General features: G+C 33.6%; 1 protein-coding gene across 3 annotated transcripts; it reads left to right on the top strand.

Annotated features, from left to right (window-relative positions):
* The first annotated feature begins 991 nt into the window (after nucleotides 1–991).
* On the top strand, nucleotides 992–18,062 carry LOC119638296 (myeloid leukemia factor). 3 transcript variants are annotated; one of them, XM_038035030.1, is made up of 5 exons: nucleotides 992–1,196; nucleotides 1,784–1,986; nucleotides 2,101–2,623; nucleotides 7,624–7,851; nucleotides 17,605–18,058. In XM_038035030.1, exons 1-5 carry the CDS (start codon nucleotides 1,156–1,158, stop codon nucleotides 17,735–17,737), a joined length of 1,128 nt encoding a protein of 375 aa, XP_037890958.1. In that variant the 5' UTR covers nucleotides 992–1,155; the 3' UTR covers nucleotides 17,738–18,058. The 3 variants fall into 3 exon arrangements, with proteins under 3 accessions (XP_037890958.1, XP_037890960.1, XP_037890959.1); XM_038035031.1 differs by lacking the exon at nucleotides 992–1,196 and adding an exon at nucleotides 1,374–1,484 and having other exon boundaries at nucleotides 17,605–18,062; XM_038035032.1 differs by lacking the exon at nucleotides 7,624–7,851 and having other exon boundaries at nucleotides 1,001–1,196; nucleotides 17,605–18,028.
* The last annotated feature ends 338 nt before the right edge of the window (nucleotides 18,063–18,400 follow it).

An 18,400-nucleotide genomic window follows, 5' to 3' on the forward strand; every position in this document is an offset into this window, starting at 1 on the left:
ACCTTATGAAACCGTATAATATTGTGTTTTTATAAACACGGCAGTATGTGTTGTGTTTTGGCCAACAAAAACAACGCACGCACAAATTTTAAAAGTTAGCCAAATCTCGCGCAACGCAACGTAAGCTCAATTACTCGTGATCAATGTTATTGTGATAATTAGTGATCGATGCACAACGCATATCGTAGTCATTGTTTTCAGCAGTTTACGTGCTACTGCGTTAAAGATCTGCCTTACATCGTCCATAGATATACGAGATTTTCCAAAACAAAACACAATTTTGGTTTTAAAGTTGCAATCTTTTAGCTCCTTTATGTAAATATTATACGAAGTACTCAATATTTTTCCAGCTCCACACAGTTTTTCTGTCACCAGTAACGCAATGCAAGCTATATGTCGGTCGGTTAGTGCAAATGTATTGTGTTTACTCCTCACTCACGCCACTTATTGACAATTGTCACGTATTCAATTTGATGAAAAATTTCTTTATTAAAAAATTGGTGAGCTTGACAGCTCTGCCTAAATAATTTATTTTAATATAACTCCCTTGTTTGGGGTCTCGGCTCCTCTTCTATCCCGAATACTTCGGCCAACGGTGTTTTTATTTTTTTGAGGGGTGCAGGACTTTGTGTCAGACTTTGTCTCTTGCTAAGGCAACAAGTCATTGCCGCATATGAAATTTTATACTTTTTTATTTCTTATGTTTCAAAAGGGTGAGTCTAGAGTTTTCAGTCTAGAGTTATGGTCTTCTGGCACACACGACTTGAACGTTGAAAAATTTAAATAATTAAATACATTTAATTCTCATATAGCTTGTAATTATATCCATAAATTAGAGCTTAGCAGAATTCAATTTAATGAAAATATTAAAAATTTGGCAGCTCTGTTGTCACATTAACTTCCCAAATAAATGCAATTGAGAAGCGTTTCATTCTTTTACATTCGGAGCTAACTTTATTGTCGTTTAATAGTATAGCTGCGCTGTTTTCTCTTATAAGTATTAACTTTTAGAAATTTCTGGGCATTAATTTTTTATAGAAAAAACTAGATAGGTATCCGACATAAAATTGTTTCGTGGAGCGGAAAACGCAAGTCTAGATCGAGCAAAATCATTACAATTTATCCATATAAATAAAATAGAAAGAAGAAATAGAAATGTCGCTATTTTTGGGAGATTTTGACGATGACATATTTGGGTAAGCAAAAAAAAAAACTAAAGGCGTGAGTTAATTAAACGCTATTCTGTAGTAAAAGCTTTAATAAAATTTGAAGATTGTAGTATACTAGATAGCTGTTTCTGTGGTATCTCGTAAAGTCCAATAAATATACTTAATTTCGATAATTATGTTTGTTACGTGATGTTTAATCCCTCTATTTCAATTTAGAGGTTTTTAATATCTTTTGCTATCGTTACAGTAAAGGCGTAAGATAATCAATAGTATTTTTTTAATAAATTTTTCCCTAATTTCGAATTTTCAACAAGGGTATGCACATATATATTTTATATAAATGTACATTTAAATGTATATTTTTTTGTTGTTAATTCGGGTACTTTGTTGATGTCGTCCATAACTCAGAACAAATGCAAAGTGAATATACGATTTTTACATCAATTCAATTTTGAATTGAAATATATACAATTATTAATAGCTTTGAACAATAAGAGAATTTCGGACAGATTGAAATGCCAAACTATCTCTAATCTCTTGCGATGCATCTTAAGAAATAGGGTTAGCGATTCTTCATATTAAATTTTTGCCAAATGTTTATTTTACTTTAACAGAAATCATATGAATGCGATGAATATGCAAATGCGTTCAATGAATCGACTAATGAATTCCTTAATGCCTGATCCATTTAATATGCTGACACCTTTTGACTCAAGTTTCCAGCAAAATGCTCTAATGGAGAGGCAGAATAACCCCAATGTAGGTGGCTTATTTGGTTTTCCTGGCATGCCCAACATGAATCGCTTGTTGAGCGCTGGTAAGTATGTGATATAAGAAACACATCTCCGAGTGGCAAGTTGTACAGTTTATAAAAAGCATTGCTGATTGTTGTTTATATTTATATTAAGATGCGCTCCGTTTTGTTTAACAGACATCGGTTCAAATGGAGCCTCTTATTGCTCAAGTTCTGTTATAACTATGTCCTCTGGGCCGGATGGCCGTCCACAAATTTATCAGGCAACGAGCAGTACCAAGACTGGTCCTGGCGGCATACGAGAGACACGCCGCACGGTTCAGGATTCCATGAATGGTGTAAAAAAAATGGCAATTGGTCATCATATCGGAGAACGGGCGCATATTATTGAGAAAGAGCAGGACTTACGATCCGGTCAGCTAGAAGAACGTCAAGAATTTATAAACCTTGAGGAAGAACAGGCAGAAGATTTTGATCGAGAATTTACAACTAAAGCCCGTGGGGTTAGCAGCGTACGGAATACTGGCTACGCTAGCATCGAGGCTGCACCACAGCAAACTTTAACCATTGAATCTTTAGATGATGATGAGAATGGGGAAATGGAGCAGCAGTCGTTAGGTCGTCAGAAATTATCCGCTACCCATAACAGTCGCAGGCAGTTGCCAGCGCTACCAGCACCGCAAATTCAACCGCAGAATAGGTAAGCTAGCTTATTTCCTAATTATCATGCACCATTATTATGCCACCCATAGGAAATTTGTTAGCAAATGTTTCAAGGAACGAAAATGATAAAAAAAAAATTAGCAGAAGAAACTATAATATTGCTAACTACACCGATGTAGAGATATACTTTAAACTCATGGTCTCGATGTCTAAAAAGTTTTCTAAAGAAAAACCAAAAATTTGTTTACATATAAAACTTAATTTGCATTTATAATTAGCCACCGACTTTGTATGTACAATAACGGAGTTCGTTTTTACGCGGGTTGTCTGTCACGATGGACCGATTCAAGGCACTTTCAGTTTCGGTCTTCACTTTTTATTGTCATAAAATATCTATTTAAGAGATTTTCTATATAGATAACGAAGCAAGCATTTGCCTTCATTTCTACCTGTCGAAGGGGTTTGATGTAAATGACATTCCAAGATGGTTCGAAAACGTCGAAACTCGAAAAATTTGATTGCGCGCTTTAGTCATTCATATGAAAGTGGCACGAAACAATAAAAACATTTTTTTTTTGTGTTCCACTATTGCATTAGTTTTTGAGACAAATCAGCTGCAAATTGCCAAGTCATGAAATAAAAATTGTGCCTCTTGCGCTGAGATACCGCTAGTTTTAGCGCATTTTATGTAAGTAATTATCGTTGAAAAATTTCTTTGGGAATAGTAGGTCTGTCAGGTTTACCGTTCAACTACGTTATTAGCGAAGTGATCAGCTTTTGTTAATTTTTCGTTTCGTTTGTATTTGAAGTTATCCTTAATGCAAATTACTTTGAATAACTAGAAACCATTGGTCGCCACAGCCGCGTGTTAGCCGATAAATTAACTGATGTGTCTAACAAATGCTGGGATTAAGTATTGCCGATCCTTGCTGCTTAAATACATCAAGTTTCTTAAAAAAATGTCAGCAAGACATAAAATATATATATTGAATAATTTAGGTGGAAACAGGATATCCACATGCTAACTCTTTTAGAATAAATTTCTCTTCTCATACTTCACGAAAAAGTTTTGATTATTTAATATATACACTATGTAGAGTTCACCTAAGAACCAATGTATTCTTACAATGAATGTAGTGCATAAAGCAACGGCTACCGGTTGCTTGTATATTTGCCGTTTGATCTTTTTTTGTACCACATTCCAATTGTGACTTACTGCCAGTTATTAGTCTGGTAACTTTGGATTATTTACATTGCTTAGATATGTTAGGAATGATTTGCGATTTATCAATACTGCTTACGCATGCGCTTACATTTGAGAGTGCCTTTAGCGTGCATCGGATGAAATAAAAAACTCGTCATAAACATGGTGGAGAGAAAACCTCGAGACTCAATGAATGATAATCTTCGTCTTTCTCTCGAATTGCATTAAATTAGAATTAAAACTATTTTTTTTTTATGAAATTACTACGTGATGTCCGAAAATATACTAAACCGGATGAAGAGATTTCCCACAATTACCGGATTAAAAAAAATCAACTTTTTATGTACACGACGTGTGATTGATAATGTAGGTTAGGATTTCTATGATTATATAACTGCATGTATTAGGCTGAAGCTAAACCAAAAAACTGTGTAATTAGGCTGAAGTTACAGCAGTACAGAAATAGCTGCTTGTAACAAAAGTTGGAAAATATTCAGAAATTTTAAAGTAAGTAACCGCATTTAACTTACGCTTTACAACAATACTTCACAGGACCACAAAATAAAAAAAGAAAGCTACTGGCCTAACAAATTCTTGAAAAAAATAAGCCATTGTCTTATTGATTATATTTTGTAGGATGTACTATATCCACTTCAAATAACGGCGTATTGGCTTATTACGCTTATTGTTACTTTTTACTAATTTGGAACTCTTAATTAATATTGAAAATGTTCAATTCTTCTAAATTGTGATCTTCAATATATATGGCTCAGTTTTATTAACAAAAAAAATTTCTAGAATTTAATAAAGCTATTTCAAAAAATTATTTTACCGTCCGTTTTTTTTTTTTCTGGCAGTTATGTGTCAAATATTTCAACATTTCAATATTTTTTCAGATTTTGGCAATTCTGGTTTCACATATTGAACAGATAATTTCTTTTACATATCCAGCGAATTTTTCGAATGACTGAACAAATATTTTCAGAAATAAAAAGAAGCCCTTATTTCCTTAATTCCATTATAAGGATTTTTTTTTCTGATCCAATGAAATATAAGCTCTTTATTGTTAGGCAGACTTATTTACATAGGGGCTCTTGAAGTTTTCAAAATCAGCTAATTCAAGTCTAATGCTTTTTAATCGTCATGTTAATCTTTATTCAACATTTTGCGTTTTCGTTTCTTGCTTTGCTACTGTTGTAGATTGTTTAACGTTTCCGAAAATTTTTCTTACTTCTTTTTTTTGCCCTTGACTGATAATTTCTATATAATATATACATTCAATTTTTGATATTTTACAAAATGATTTTAAATATTTAAATTTTTTTACAGATATAATCATTATTAAAGATCGTTAACTACTCTCCTCGAAAGCAAAAAATAAAATTCATAACAATAATGGGCGCTTGCCTTTTCGAAAAACAACCTTTTAAACATATTTTCTAACGAAACTAAATAACAACTACTAATTAAAATTAATTAATTTACTTGCATAATTTTATTGTTTCCATTAAAAGAAGAAAGAACCTTAAAAAATTAATTTCGGCATTGAGGTAGGCAGATCCTACATGTATATTGTACACTTACAAATAAGCATGCAAACAAAAATCTTAAGGCGTTCAATTCCGAACAGCCCCATAATTGTTAAATTTTGAAAAGATTTGTAATCAATAATAATTGGCACAAAAGAAAACTATATCTATCGATTTTGTAAAAGTTAGTGTCCATAAGTATTAAATATTTCCATATTTCTTGTTTCGAAATTCTATATTAGAATGCGCAATGAACATATATAAATATACCCACTTATATCTCTCTCTGTGTGGCTTTGTCTGGTTACGAGAACGGGAGATTCCTTTCATAGTTTAAACGATTTAAAATAAAATTGTAAAAATATTGCTCCCGGGTTATATTTCCCCATTTAAAAAAAGCGCTGCATTAAAAACGACGAAAATTATATTAGTCTTAGAAATTTTAGAAACTTTGGTAAGAACCACTATATCAAATGAATATGTACTTAACATATAAATTGCAGTCTTTCGTCATTTTCGGACGCATTTCCAAATCTTGATGGCTTTGCTAACATGTTATTGTTATCTATCGCTGCTATTTTTGTGTGCGAATGTACATGTCAACATGCTATTTTGTTAATATTACGAATTTTGGAACTGTGACCGTCTTAGTAGCAGATAAACATACACGAACAAACAAGTATGGCTGAACTTTTTAGACCCTTATGCTGATCAAAGATATGATAAGATGTACAAAGAGGGTATTCTTGTATGCTAAGAATAAATATGTATTCGTTCTTCTTGGTGGCAGATATAAAAATTTGCTATATAATGCTATAGGAGCCATAACAGAGAGAATGTGTTCATTGTTATATTGCGCTCCATAAAGCATTGTTTTTATATTCATGCACTGCCAGTGATTTGAATGAAGATTGAAATCAATTTTTCTTTAAATCAGGTATAGGTGCGTTAACGTTAGCCCTTATGATAGCCCTTTGCATCCCTTGTCGACTAGTTGCCGACATTAACATCATTTTATTTGAAATTATTAATTAAGAATAAATTGGAAGTATTATTTTAATGAAAATTTGTATTACATGCGATTCTAATTGCTAGGTATCCGCGCATAAAGTTCAGTTAACGTAAACACATTTTTCTGCCGCTTGAAATGAAAAAAAATGGTCTTGAAGGAGATTTGAATAATTGGTCTGTCAAATAAAACATATTGCAAATATTAATTTTAGCGTAACTTTAATAAATTTTCAATTAAATTTCCACATGTACTATGCCTCGGCTTTAGCTCATTTAAGTTTTCAATGTTTTGCGCTAGATCTCCTTGCTTGTACAATAATTATTTTTAAATTATCAACTTGCGCTTAATGCCATTATTCGAACTACGCACAGCTCTCTTTCTGATAATTCTGAATGCAATTTTGTATGAAAGTTTTAAGTTAGGTTATTGTGTTTGTGATCTCGAATCGTATGCCACAATAAGAGCTTTTATTCCCGCTTTTAAAATGTACCAAAAATTGCTGTTGAAGATTCGATACGTTTCAAAAAGTAAAAGTAACATTGTGCTTTTTCTTAAAACAAACGCCTTTATAAAAAACTGTCAAAAATTATGTGCGGAATACATTATGAGTATGCACTGGTCTTTATCTGTACTATAAGACAAATAACAGATTGTTGTTTGATTTAAAATTCGCTTTGCAGAGTATTACATATGTGTGATCTTGCACAGATGTACGAGTTATGAAAAAAAAAAACTACACGTTTTTCAAAGTGAAAAATGCCAATAATTGTTATATGGAATGAATGTATTTTTTCGAGGAAGAGATATTGCCGCGTACATGTCTGTCCAATGTTCCAATTCCTATTGGGTGGAATCATTCATTTAACTCTGGTAGATGAAATGGATAAATTGATTACATCCCCATGCGAATTTGTCGAAAGTTGCCGTCGATATCGAACGCACAGGTTTTTGTTACTCAATCCTTGTCCAAAGAGCTGGCAAATATATCACAATTCATTAACTATAAATGCTATTTTGTATATAAGATTTTTGATTTTAAACAAAACAATTCCAATTTTCTGCTTCGAAAGAATTTCGTTCTTATTTGTTTCTTTTTTTACTACTTGTATATACTGCTTGGTTTTAATTAATTTTTTATTTATATTGCTAAATTTACTTTACTTTTTTATTTTATTTAAATTGCTAAAGAAATTTCAATGTCGCATGCACATAAATATTTTAAGAAATACTCAAATTTCATGTTTTTGTTGCAAATCAATCAATTATATTTTGAACTTCAAATCATCTCTCAGCTTTTGCGAATCCGCTGTCGAAATGCTGCCGTCGCCATCGATATCTTCTTCGACCACAACACCAATATCGACTTCTTCGAATGCTGTTGGCAATCAGTTTAATGACACCGTACGTCAAGCTTATCGCGACAGTAGTTTAGTTGGACGTAGATCCCTGCGTACACTGTCTTCATCGTCTTTAGCTACAACCTCTACAACTTCCAGCCATAGCATGGCATCAGCCAAAAGGTTTGTTGTATGACACCTTAGAGAACGAACTATTCTTATTTAAAAAGAATTCGATAATTCTATTTTATTTTTTTAGTGTTTGAAATTTTAAGTTTTTAAAACGTAAAATATTTCGTGTGTGCTAATTTTGTGAAATAGTAATATAATCAATTGCCTCTAATTAATATTAGTGTTATAATTAATAACAACAGAAGTTTCTTGCAGCTGGTTTGTTTATGATGTTCATTTATTAGAAAGTGTGACCAAATTCCACAAATTATTATTCTGGCTCAAATATGAACCGATGGTAGTAACGAATTACGGAACGAACTGCTCTTATATTTCAATTAATTTGAGTAGTCCGTTGGTAAGAGCGTCGTTTTAAGCCTTTATACGTTTCTTAAGTAATATTTCAAATTAAACGCATTTTAAAATATAGAAAACAAATATAAAACTATTCCCTAGTTAAAAAATAGATTCAGCTTAGAATAGAATTCCATTCGGTTAGTTTTGTCTTGCAAAATTTCGCGCAAGTTTCTTACGTTTTCACGCATTTCTTCTTTGTCTCTTATAATTCGAGTATAAAACAAGTAAAAACATTATATTCGGGCAAGGCCGACAATTACGTGCCCTACCCCACATTGCCTAACACAATTCTTATTTTTATTATATTTATTATATATAGAACACAAAACTTATATCAATACGCAACTTGTAATCTTAATTTTTTTATGTTAAATTACTACTATAATGTAATTTTCTTCATGAAGCATTGACAATACTACCGTTTTGTCGAGTGAACTTCAGTGTCGCTCGCGGTTCAAAATTGTCCCAGCCGTTTCAAGGTTTAATACCAATTTAGAATCCCCTATTACCACTTAGCCACTTTTGTTGGGAAATTTTGAAAATTGCAATTTTTTTCCATATACCGACTTTTCATAATAAGGCGTAATACGGGGGTGGTCAAAAAAATGCACCGATCCGAATCATTTTCAATAGCGTTTGTCCTTGGGTCAAAACATGTCATTGTATCAAATTTCATCGAAATATCTCAAAAATTGCCATCTACAACTTTATCACAATTTTAGGGGGACACATAGGCTTAGATCAATTGAAATTACGATTCTGCATCGATATAATAAAAGGCCAGTCTGTCTTAAGCCCTTCTGCTTATTACATACGACCGCGCTAACTAACTACCCTGTAGTGATATAGGTTGATTACTGTCATATGAACTTCGAAAACTCATTTATAGCTGCTCGTACTGATTTGTACCTGGGTATACATTTATTGAAGGTCATTAAAGTTTGATGAAGTTCTAAAACGTTGATAACTTCAAATAATTCTGGGAAAAGATAGACGGAATATAACAAACTGTCGAACTGAACGCGTTATCAAGATTCAATGAGCTCCAAAACAAGTCCTTCCAAATTAAATTAAGGCCGAAAATATTGATACTCGTGATTTCCTCAAACTATTGACCCCATTCGAGAGGACGCGAGAGAGACCCTCCTCCAGGCATTGTACCTCAGAGATATTAATTTAGCAATGATGCTATTAAATCGTTAAATTGAACCAATCAATGTAATGACCCATTAGCATTTTTAGTTTGAAATCAAAAAAAGATTTTGGTCACTAGCATCTGGAGTATTCAAACAACACGATGTCAGATATGGGGCCAAGCGGAAGTTGCACATGGAAATGTGATGAGTGGTAAGCAATGTTCGAGAACCCTGTACTCAATAAACTCTACCCCCATCTCCAAACCGTAAATGGTGACCTTCGCGAGTATTATTTTGTTAATCGAACCTTCATCGAGACTGAAGTCATGGTCTCTATAGATATTGGTGATCATGAGACGTTGTCGTAACGAATAATTACGTATTAAAAAAACAGATTATCAATAGAAGATACATGTGAACGGTCATTTAATACAAATACCAGTACCCGAAATTAAAGTTTTTATATTTCTTTCATTGATCTGTGTCTCTCGTCAGGCTTGTGTTTTGCAACTAGAATTTGGAGGATTTACTTATAACGTAAGATACCTTTGAAGCAGTTTGACGTCGAGATTAGGCATAAAAATTAAAGGTACAATGACAAAGAGAAATAATTGGATTACTAAACTAAATTACTGTTCTTCTATATATTGCAGGAGCTAGGAGCATCTTTAAATCGGGAAACCTTTTATAGTCTTGGCTGCAAGGTTTGTTTGTCGTTGTCCGAAGTTGTGTGGAATAGTTTGTTTTTGCTAAGCGGTGCAGAATGAATTCTAATTTGGGGGTGGGGGTGATTATATAAGGTCGTGTGAAATGTGTTGGTGCTGGAGAATTGTTGCCGTCGATAACTTGTAAGGTGCTTTTTGCTATGTGTAGTGTAATGAGGTGTGCAGAGGGGTTTGATTTAAAGCTTTTCCACGCGTCACGTACAATGCAACGCTTGTTGTGCAATATGGCAGAGATTGGACAAGTTCCGGTCAAAGATCTGTACATTTGTAGTGTTATATGATATGACCAAGCTTCTGACAGCTTCTGCGTATAAGAGCATTAGGTATTTGCCAGTAAAGAGAACACCTGGTGTAGCCAATTTTTGTTGGTAGTAGTAAATCCAGAATGTTTAATATTGATTTTATGCTATGATTTTATGTACTATTTGTTCATATTTTTTATCATACGAGCAAAAATTGTTGTGTAAAGCAATTGCTGCGTAAAGCACTCGTTGCAGAAACGATATCAATAGTAAGTTTGGCACTTATGAATTTTTCTGCTGTTTTTAAATGGCTCTTCTTAATTAGCAAACCACCACTTTTTAATTCAGTAGCTTATAGCAGTGCTCGATGGGTTTTTGCTCGATTAGTTTATCGCTCGTGAGAGACGAAACTACAAGACGTCTGACGTGTATCACCATAATTTTGTAGATTAGAAGAAAGAGAAGGTGTTTTCTCAACCTCTAATTGAAGTTGTTGGGTTTTTTTTTTTTTTTTTGAGGTATTCATAAGGACATGAATTTGGAAAATTGATAATAAACTGCGCCTTTTTGACTCCTTCAAGTACAAGATATTTGATACTCGCCTTCAACTTCAATTTCAAAGCGCGATGCCCTATCATTTTTAATATTTTTTTTTAGATATACGGTTGCGTCATCCACATGACGCCATAACTTCTTTGAGTTGTACCTCAGGTAATTATTTAAGTCAAACCCGAAAAATAAATCGTTAATAAAGATAGACCGCGAATGAAATGTTGTTGGCTCATATTTTGAAATACTCTAAGCGTAAAACGAATATGTTACTATTTGCACAGGAAACGCCTGAGCAATATTAATAAGTTATTGCACTGTTACTAGCTCTTTATATAACATCATAGCAGCGTTATTTTTTTTTTGTATGAATTTGTTATGCATATCGTATCGTACTATAGTCTTATATCGACAGGAAAATTTCTTAGCAAAGATGCGGAGAGTTTCTTTAAAAAAAACATGAATTTTTTTTGTTTCTTGAAGAAAAAAAAAAGTGGAATACCTTTTCCTACATTGCTTTTTCAAATTGGAAAGAAAATCAAGTATGGGAATAAAATTTAGTTTGCTGTTGCATTTGATCTACAATGAAAAAAGTGATGGTTTTGAATTATTAATCTACATATGTTTAAAATACCTAAAATTTATCAGAATATTAAGAATTGCGAATTATCAGAAGACTGGAATAGGAAAGTTTGCAAACGATTAAAATGAAGGGATGTCATGTATGAATAATATCATGCTATGTTGATGACATATTTACTTCGCGGATTGGTTTGAAGGTTCAACGCCAAATAAAATAAATAGCTATGAATTGACCGCCAAGAAGAGAAAGTTATTATTGTCGTGCATCCGGCGCTTGCTGTAAGATTCACTTACTCGATTATGTGTATTGGCAAATGAATTGAAAAACGAGTTAATTGTTTACGAAATAATTTGCGTGTCTGCAAATTATCCATATTTTATATATTACCCGGTTGTAATATTTATTAAATTTGTTGTTTTCCACCCAGGTCACGCATGCGCATTCGTAGATTGCGCAGATTTTTGGGATGACTTTCATTAATTTAAGGTTTGTTTTTACATCTAACAGGATTAGCTGAGAATTTTGTTAATTAATTAAATCCAACATTATTTTTGTCATATTAAATTTACCTATGTAATAATTACCTTCTCTTATTAAACTACTACAGTGTATATAGACCATTTTTTTTGTTTTGATTCTGACTAAGGACATGAATCTTCACATACACGTTCATACACATACATACACATACAAATAGTCAACTGTAATTATCGAGTACCCTCCCGCCCCTTTTTTTTTAGGCGAGTCAGCCTAATTTCTTGTTTTAATTGGCGAACAACGCGGGTCCAATGCATTTGAGGTATTGCTAACAATATTATTTTTCTGATTGAATCTGTACATTCTGCAATATCCCCAATATACGTACATCTTATCATTTCACATAATGCTCGTATTTCTCATGCATACTCCTCGAAATTTATTTCCCATGCCGCAGATGTCTTACCATTTGTAACGTCTTGATTGCTGTGATATCGGAATGTAAGTTTAGTTTACAACTTGGCTAAGCCATGAAGCATATATGTGCGCTCGTTGTTCGCTCCAAGTCAACGGAATATACAACTGGTATACAACTGTACTAAACTGTGATGTTTCGGATTGAATACTTACTGATGTTTTTCAACAATATTTAAATACTTTGCTGCACTAATGGGCTATCAGATTCTTGTTTGCAGTTGCACTGAATAGCGATACTCACTCGAATGATAATCCATAGATCGCCCCCAGTTGGGCGCCCTTCAATGACATCTTAAGCTAGTCAACTGAGACAATTCCTAGCGTAATCAACTCTGCACCTTCTTTGTAAGAGGGTAAAGTTCCGAGTGCTTGGGGCGCGGTACTACTGCAGTTCCAGCTGGGCGTAGAGGACGAAGAGTCGTCTTGTCTATCCTGCTTGTAGCTGACCTGCAGCTTTACCGTTTCAGAGCCTGCACATCGCTATTTCGCGCCGATATGCCTCTTCAAAGCTCATGCCACTTTTAATCATAGCTTGGGGACGACGACGGAAGGCTCCACTTAGGCTCTTTTCCAGGCTGCCGGCTTTCTTGCTCTATTTCCTTAGCCGTACGAGAGTTCCTACAGAGGTTTCCTCAGGAGGTTTAACTTCCTCCTTCGGCCCTTTCTGTGCTTCCTCATGAATTAAGCTAAGAGCCGAGAAGGACGTCTTCGTCCTCTATGAGTATGTTGCCGGTACTTCAGTTGTCCTCGGACAAATTCCTTTGCTGGTTCGAAAGTTGCGTCTTTCGTACGACACTCGGGATAACGGGTTTTATCGAGTTTGCCTCTCTAGATCCATCATGTTCTGTTAAAAGAAAATTGGCACTTCGAAAAAGGTACAGCACACGTGCTGCGCACAGCGGTTTGGATCGTTGTTGTGCTGGTGCAAAGTCCTAAGGCAGGCGTATTTGCTTTCATCTATCCTGTCCTACGGATACGTTCCGCTTAAAGACCGGCGGTAGGTTTTCCAGACGTCGCCACCCAAGTTCCGGACAATTAGTAAGTAACCAGACAACAATCAAAGTTTCTAGGCTAGCGAAAAAGCAGAGAGTCTATACAACACTCACACATAAATCCAATATCCATAATAAATCAGTGAACGGGTTATCTCAACAAGTTCTACAATCGGATTTTTGCCAATCCCTATGTGCATGCATGTGTCTGATGAAGAATTTAGTAAATTACATTTGTCCACCACAACATAGAGGCTTTATCCAAAACTATCACAAGCTAAATTCAATCCTGATTTTGGGCGTACTGAAAGCATTAGCTATATTAATTCCAATTATTTATCCAATAGATAAACTTTTAGGACTTAAAATATTAGAACAATTAAGTACACTAACCAACCGTTAATTGATGACGTATTGGTAAAGATAGTCAGAAGAAATTTATTGGATTCATCAATACATGTATAAACTCAATTAGTCAACTTCCCGAAATTTCTCGTAAGCCGTAACTCGTTCCAGATGAAAGAAAAAGAAGAGGTAATGACATGAAATTTTGTGACTAACCCTGGGCATATGCTGAAATCGCAGTAGAAGAAGTATACGGCCGTACGAACGCGTTACATTTTTTGATGACAAAGATTAGATATCGAAGCATGTATTAGTTGTACCGGTAATGCAGTAGCAGAGACAATTTTACTATTGAACTGTCCATTTAAGAAAATATTATCAAGTGCAAGAACTGATGACGCGAAGCATCAAAAGGTGTTCGGGTCTGTTAAAACCAGTGTTCAATTTAAAGGTATCAAGAACGTCATCCAGTTGTTCGTTATTCCTTGTCTTTTTCACAATCATATTCAGAAATTGATTTTTGGAAATCGTGCAGTCTTTGTCTCTTTCGATTAATATCACAGAAGTAAAAGAAAAGAAACAAAAAGTATTGGTTTCGCCGGCGATTGTAAAATTGATGTATGACACATTAGACTGAAAACTAAAGGAGGAATCATTCAGTTCATAGAGTTCGCCTGTAGTTCTGCTTCGGAGACCAGGTAAAAATCGTCGATGGCTTGCTAGTCGGAAAGTGAATTTGATAATTATCAAAGATGCTTATACACTCTTTAACATTAAAGCTATCTTCAGCAAGCTGTCGTATTATGAGTTACACAAACCCTTCACTGAGAAAAAGAAACGGAATTATACGGTTGAGGAAGAATGTCCAACTGCAGTATTCGGCGTAAACACCTCACATTGAAGGTTATGAATTTCCAATAATTACGGACTATGTTCCCTTGGAATGGTTGATGTCTCAAACTGAACTTTCTTCGCATTTAGCTGGATAGTCATTTAAACTACAAGCCTTTAATTTCAAAATCATCCATCGTGAAGGAAAACTAAACATTGTTTTTGAGTGATGAAAATGAGTAATAACGAAGTCGGGGAAATATATCACGGAATATTCATCGACTTGAATGCTCCACACTTTGAAACAAACGAATATGCAAGAAAAGAAAAGAGTTACAATTTATGATCTTCGCCGGTGGACTTCGTGGAAGTCCAAGCAGTCTGTCAAAGAAATTACGAGCAATCCAGTTTTGTAAAAGGGTATTATGCAAATCTTGGACCGATTTGTTGAAGCTTGGATAAGAAGAGAAATAGGTAATTCTTGCTACGTATAATATTTTACTACTCAGTTTAGCCTAGTTGACCAAAAATAAAAATAAATAAATTAGGGCACACTCTGTGTTATGGCCTAGCTCGTCGGCGATTGGGGTGGTTTAAGTAATTCTAATTGTCCTTTTCTTACTAACACTACGGATATAATTTTAGGGTATGCATTAATTAAAACGGACGAATAGATAAAGAATAATTAGTAGATTACCTCTTCAAGCTGACTGACATTCTTCTACACCTTCTCTACGCATGACATGGTCTACACCCAATCCGCTGCCTAGGGACATCAAGGGAGAGTTATACCGTAATTAATTACAACACATATCATTTTTTTAAATAAGTATATAGAATATATATAAATTATTTTTATTCAAGAAAATAGAAAAGAAAAAATAAAGCTAACTAATGAACAATTAATTTTAAAATTTTTGTTCCGTAAAGTTATTAATTATTGCAGGTTTTTATATTGTTAGGAGAAGGAAATAAAAAGAAAGAAAAAATTAGTCTTACCTGTTAACGAATGCATTCGCTATCGATGGGCTGTTAATAAGTATTGAAGTACTCAAAAAGAAAAATGATTTAAACAACTAAATACACAAATAATTAATAATAATTTTTAACTAATGACCACTGTGAAGGATTTCTTTTCATTTTTTTTAACTGGTTCCTTTTTCCCTCTTCATTTTTTTTATATAAAATGGTGTCAGCTATCTATATTTAATCATTTGGTTCCTTTTTGTTGACGTATTTTATTTCCGATGTCTATTCTTTTTATTTATTATTCTTTACTTAGAACGACTTGGTTCGCTTTCATTATTTTACTACAAAATGTTTCGAAATGTCGCTTCGATGAGTTTTTTTCTTTATTTTAACCGTTTATTCAATAAGAAAGTATTCCCCAATTTTTTTTATATTGCATATTTAAAAATCGATTGATCAAATTTTGCTTGTCATTGATTTGGAGTTATTTTCAATATTATATAATGATTTTAATCGATTAAAATTAAGGAGTATTATGCTGAATAGTATCACGCTATGTTGATGATATACGGTGGATTTGCCTGATGATTCACCGCCAAATAAACTAAATAGCTCTGAATTGACCTCGAAGAAGAGAATCTTATTAGTGTGGTGCATGCGGAGCTTGCTGTAAGATTCACTTAACCGATTATGTGTATTGGCAAATGAATTGAAAAAGGAGTTAATTGGATACGAAATAATTTTCGTGTCTGCCATAGATCCAGGTTTTATATTATTATGCTGTAATTTTTATTAAATTTGTTGTTTTACACCCAGGTCACGAATGCACATTCGTCGGCAGATTTCTTGGGTGAGTTTCATTACTTTAAGGTTTTTTTAAATCTTACTGGATTAGCTGAGAGAATAACTTAATTTTATTAATCAATTAAATCCAATATTAGTTTCGTTATATTAAATTTACTTATGTATAATTACCTTCTCTCATTAAACTATTTTAACGTATAAAGAATATTTTTTTTTTATTGTGATCCTGGCTTTTATAAATATAAAGCTTTGACATAGTTTTTAAGGGAAATTTTTTTCCCGTTCCGTCTCAAAATTAAGTAAATTTTCTTTAATTAACATGCTGTGAAAAATTATTTGTTACATCTATTCGCAAAGTTCCTGAACATTTTTTTGCTGTCTTTCCCCTGCGGTACCTACCTGCCGCATAGAAACAAGATTACCTATAACGGGCAAAAAAACATGCAACCGAAGGTGTTCTCAACGTACGTTCCGTTGCAGAAGTGTCTTTTCGCATTTTTCAATTGCTTTTGCACATTTGAAGGCGATACCTTCATTCCTGCGAAAGGGCGAATGTGTGCCCCAGATAAAAACATCATTGGGGCAGGGGGAGAGGTAGTCAGACGAATAAGTGGACATGCATATGTGCATTCCGAATTTGATACTGGTCAGAAATTTGTTATATTTTCGAAGCTTGCTTCTGGGTGTTATAGAGGTTTTGATGCACTATAATACTAGACAGACATTTTTATACAGGCACTATAATATCAGCCAAGGAACATACATTTAAATTTTTATAAATCTGTATGCTGTAGTTCGTTGATAATTTGCAAATAATCAATCGATTTTCCCTTTGGAGAACAGGTGTTTGCAGTTTATTTGGTGCTACCGGCGTGTCGTTCGACCGATTCAGCCCCGTTTTCCAAACTGCGCGCAAAAAGTTCCAATGTTTCTGCCAAATTTGAAGCCAATAGCTTTATTTTTGCGGCCAGCCGAGTGCGTATGAAGGACATTTCAAAGACCGACATGTTTAAATCGATTCAGAATTTGACGTGGTTAAAAATACATCTACCTTATACGGTCTGCGAAGTTTCTTTCTGGGCTTTCCAAATGTTTCGACCAAACAAATACTCTTATTCATCCAATTATACAATTTTTTTGCTGGTGTCAACTGCTCGTTGATTATTTCCCACCGTATTCGTAAAGTTTCTGTTAAATAGATAATAAAAACTTGATTTTTCTAAATGCAACACTATTATAAATATTCATTTTGAATAAACTAAATATTTTTTCTTATAGCGTACATCCCCATCCTTATCATACGTCGGCAGCCAGACGTAATCACCGTGCAAAGCAACACTCCAAACAACAGCAACATAATTCAGGAAAGTCGGCCAATCAAAAGGATTTAAAGGAACAACATAAACAATAGATTTTCCTTAATACGAAGCAAGAGAGAATTAAATATATTTTTATTTTTCTTTTAGATTTTTGCATTCTCGAGATAAAGTTTTTCAAAGTTTTTGAAGGACTAAATTCAAAATTTAAAAATTTATCGTTAAAATTTGATCCCTTAATATTAGTGACGGTTTAAGTATGTTGAGCAAATCTATTAGGGTAAAAGGCAAAAATATGTCTGCATATTTTTAATTAACTGTTCAATATTGTCTATAGCGTCAGCATCCGTCAATTTTCGTCAAATAATCGGCTACCGTGTGCACAATATTTGTTCAGTTAATATACTATGTTATGTAATAGAATATTTCAATAAATGATTTGAATTATATGCTAAAAAATGTTTTAAACATAAACTTTTCTGAATTTAGAATTGCGATATGTTAAAACAGTGCTTTTTAATCCTTTAGTAACATTTACAATTGGCAATTTGGCTTGCTATGCCCCATTTATCTATGCATTCATCGAAATTGCGGTGAATTCATCAAAATTGATATTTAGATTGGAATCCCGGTTTTCAAAAGCGAGCGGACAATCAAAAGGATTGTTTTTTTTTATAACGTTTGCAGCGAATTGACAGAAGAGCTTTGAAGACCACGAATTTATTTGCGGTCTTTTGACGTGCAATGAACACCACTTC

This window comes from Glossina fuscipes, unplaced genomic scaffold (genome assembly GCF_014805625.2).
Source record: "Glossina fuscipes isolate IAEA_lab_2018 unplaced genomic scaffold, Yale_Gfus_2 87, whole genome shotgun sequence".
NCBI lineage: Eukaryota > Metazoa > Arthropoda > Insecta > Diptera > Glossinidae > Glossina > Glossina fuscipes.